The 3,658-nt window shown below is 34.9% G+C and overlaps 1 protein-coding gene across 1 annotated transcript; it reads right to left on the minus strand.

Moving 5' to 3' along the window:
- Nucleotides 1–1,613: 1,613 nt before the first annotated feature.
- On the minus strand, nucleotides 1,614–3,000 carry LOC120192481 (transcription factor MYB102-like). The gene is made up of 3 exons (XM_039195259.1): nucleotides 2,795–3,000; nucleotides 2,566–2,695; nucleotides 1,614–2,482 (listed from the first exon to the last, which is right to left on the minus strand). Exons 1-3 carry the CDS (start codon nucleotides 2,925–2,927, stop codon nucleotides 1,651–1,653), a joined length of 1,095 nt encoding a protein of 364 aa, XP_039051190.1. The 5' UTR covers nucleotides 2,928–3,000; the 3' UTR covers nucleotides 1,614–1,650.
- Nucleotides 3,001–3,658: the final 658 nt, after the last annotated feature.

Below are 3,658 nucleotides of genomic sequence, written 5' to 3' on the forward strand. Positions count from 1 at the left end.
GCTCGAAAAGCTTTCTAGTTATAGGCAAAAGATTCCCTATTTTAGGAAAGGGCCAAAACTTAGACGTTGCTTTTTATTTACTTAGTGTGCCATAAGCCCATAACTCTTGTGAGCAAAGCCTATGATTTGATTAATATATTGTCCTTTATTTAAAATATATTTTGAGAGGTAGATATTTGTCCCGAGGTGATTTGAACAAATATATATTTTCAAATTCCTAAAAAAAAAAATATTTTCAACACCAATCATTTGTTTTTTTATAATCACATGTATTCAATCGGATCGGATATTGTATAGGTAAGGACAACCCTCTCAACCTAATTTTCTTCATTCACAATCGTCAAGATTCGAACCTCAGACCTTGCTTAAGAGATATAATGTATCATCCCACTAGACCAACTGGTTGTTAATACCAATAATTTGTTTATATATATAATTTGTATTTAATCTACTATTATAATAAATTTCAATCCATAAATATACCGTTAGTTATTAAATTTGTAAGATTAGTCATTAAAATAAGATATGGCGTATAAATTATTTTATGAAATAGAGTGAATGCTACAGTAAATCCGAAGACGTATTGGAGTCAAAGCGACTTATACATAAATTTGGGGGAGACGCATGGAGCGTCTCCCATATTTTTTCACCAATTTCATTCTCATGTAAATGTACAAAGGGTAAATTACACAATTAATCATTAACTTTATTCTCTCTCCAAATTAATTAAATACAATTGCACTGTTTTGGACAACAATTTCAATTAGAAATTATGTAAGCACGATGTTGGTTTCTTTAGTACACAAATTCAATGCTAGAGCTGATGGATTAAATTGGCTTCCATATAACAACTTGAACAATGGTCGATGAGTGATCAAAATAGGAGTAAAACTAAAGTTGAGTGATTAAATTGAAAAAATTAAAATATAGTGAGTGAATTTGGAGAGAGTAAAGTTGAATGATTAATATGTAATTTAGCTTAAACAATATGTAATTTTTTCACTTTTTCATAAATGTACAAAGGGTAATTTTTTTTGAGTCAAAGCATTGAATTTGTGTACTAAAGAAACTAACATCGTACTTACATAATTTCTAATTGAAATTGTTGTCCAAAATAATATCATTATGATAATATCTCGTGTATTTTAAATAAAAATAGTTTTATAATTAAATTAATGTCGAATATATTCATAATACCAATTTAAATTGAATATTTAGTAGATATAAAGTTTATATATATATATATTTAAAAGACTAACATAAAAATATGAATGATTAATTGTGTAATTTACCCTTTGTACATTTACATAGTGAAAAAATATGGGAGACGCATTGCACTCCATGTGTCTCCCCCAGTAAGTCGCTTGGACTCCAATGCGTCTTCGGATTTACTGTAGTATTCACTCTATTTCATGAAATAATTTCGAGAGTGTCCTATTCGAACATTTTTTTCCAACTGCATTATTTGAGAAATTCAGCCAATAGAAAGTGAGGAAAAAAATAAAAAAAATGAAGTGAAACGTGAAATATCAATAATGGCAACTTCCCATCATACTAAAAGATCAATGTAAATAAGAAAATCTTGGAAAAGTTAGGATCTTGTTCCCTGATACAAAGGGAAACTCCTTTTTGTGAGTTTTGACTATGGACCTATATGAAATCATTAACATCCAAAAAGTGTGGGATTTCAAACTTCAAAAAGTTGCTGCAATAGCTATCTCTTTCGTCTTCGTTGCTGCTGCCGTTGATGTGTGTCGAATTCGAATTCAATGGAGTTGGACTTGACGAAGGCGACGACAAAACTGACGCGGCGAAACCGAAACTTGGGTTGCTGTTGTTTGACTGGAAATTTGAGGTATCGGATAATGAAGGATCAATGACGGTTTGGCGATGTTGATCAGAGCCGTAATAGTCATAGTTTGGCGGTACCGGCGCGTAATCTTCCGTCAAATTTGAAGGCAACGCATTGCCTAGCCAGTCATTAAAGTCCGAGAAATTTGATGGGAATTGGTCCATATTCATGAGTTGTGCTTCATTGGAAAATGGAATACTACAAGGACTAGTATTCAACGAGGTGCAGGCTGGGAGTTGTTGGGCTTGCGTTGGTAGATCAAGGCTGGATTGCATTAATTGTTGGTATTGGTTTTGGACATGGAAACTGCAGAGCTGGTTTTGATCAACATTGGTAAGAAGGAAGTTCTGGTTCTGGTTTTGACGCTTAGATGACATGAAAGAAGTGGCGAGCTTCAGAAGCTCAGGGTTGACCAATGAATTGACTCCTATTAACCTTGAAATGTTCATCTGGGATTGGTTGTATAGAGAGGGCCTTAGAATCGAGGAGAGATTAAGGAGATCCAGTCTAGGACCATGAGTGACCGGATCGATCCCCATGCGAAGAAGCCTCTTTCTAATGTGAGTGTTCCAATAGTTTTTTATTTCATTGTCTGTCCTTCCGGGCAACCGAGCAGCAATGACAGACCACCTATAAATATACAGAAACATCCTAAGCAAATAAAGAAAGCTAACACTGAACAACATCCAAGGGAAATGCAAAAATGAACTTACTTATTGCCCAACATACTGTGCAGCTGAATTATTTTTTCTTCTTCTTCGAAAGAAAATTTCCCTCTCTTGATATCAGGCCTCAAGTAATTGGTCCATCGAAGACGGCAACTCTTCCCACATCTTTGAAGACCTTTCGTAATATTAACCATGAAAAAAAGCAGAAACCAATTAGCATAAAGACCATTACGATTAAAAAAAATCAGAAAGCAAAACAGTAGGTAATAGTTACCGGCATTCTTTGGGAGTGTTCTCCAATTTCCATACCCATGTTTTTTAATATAATCAATCAACTTGTGATCTTCCTCCTGCATCCATGGCCCTTTCTTGAGCCCATTTTTATCACAGCAAGGTGATCTTCCCATGGTTTGCCAACAAAAAAGGCTGTGGCTTTTGGTTATAATACTGCAGTAATATGGGTTAGAGAGAGGGGAGAAAATGCAGCAAAGAGACGTAGGGTCCGTATGGGGAACGTACTTGTATAAATAGCAATAAGGGAAGGGTAATAAAGCACAAAGCTAACTCAAAAAAGGATTCGGTACCGTCCACTGTTTATCACTGTGGGAACGTGTCCCTCCTCCCTTTTGAGGTGTAACAAAAGAAACTTAATTTCGCCGGCGGTAAGAGTTTTAGAGATCTACATCTTTCATGCGTGTTACTAATATATCAAAGTTGCGTTTACACACACCAATGTTAGCTGTCACCAACAGGAAATTGCCACGTGACTCTTTTTTTCATGGCTCGACTTCTTCTGAATTGTGACTTAACAGTCTGATTCAAAAGACTGTTTTGCCCACGGAAGCAGCTTTGCTGGACCAATTCTGTTCCCACCAATAAAGGGTAGTAACATTATTTTCCCCATTTGAATAGTATTTTTGTACGGTCATTTTCGGGATTCTGACCAATTTGATCAAATGCTTTATTATATTATTATTAAATACCAAATGCGTGGGGAGCATTTAATTGGAGGGATGCCAATTATATAGCTCGGTGTTTGCCCAAACATATGAACATTTATGATGCTTCATAGACCATTGAAAAAAGTGTAATATCCAAGGTAAGCTTTGATTTGCAATTTTATTTAATGTAAAATTTA

This window comes from Hibiscus syriacus, unplaced genomic scaffold (assembly GCF_006381635.1).
Source record: "Hibiscus syriacus cultivar Baekdansim isolate YM2019G1 unplaced genomic scaffold, ASM638163v2 tig00004205_pilon, whole genome shotgun sequence".
Lineage (NCBI taxonomy): Eukaryota > Viridiplantae > Streptophyta > Magnoliopsida > Malvales > Malvaceae > Hibiscus > Hibiscus syriacus.

What these genes read in the sequence shown, in the direction of transcription:
- LOC120192481 (XM_039195259.1), bottom strand. Translation starts at nt 2,927, where the DNA reads ATGGGAAGATCACCTTGCTGTGATAAAAATGGGCTCAAGAAAGGGCCA. An exon ending in AACACTCCCAAAGAATGCCG is followed by an intron (nt 2,696 to 2,794) that starts GTAACTATTACC and finishes ATATTACGAAAG; the next exon opens with GTCTTCAAAGATGTGGGAAG. An exon ending in CACAGTATGTTGGGCAATAA is followed by an intron (nt 2,483 to 2,565) that starts GTAAGTTCATTT and finishes GTATATTTATAG; the next exon opens with GTGGTCTGTCATTGCTGCTC.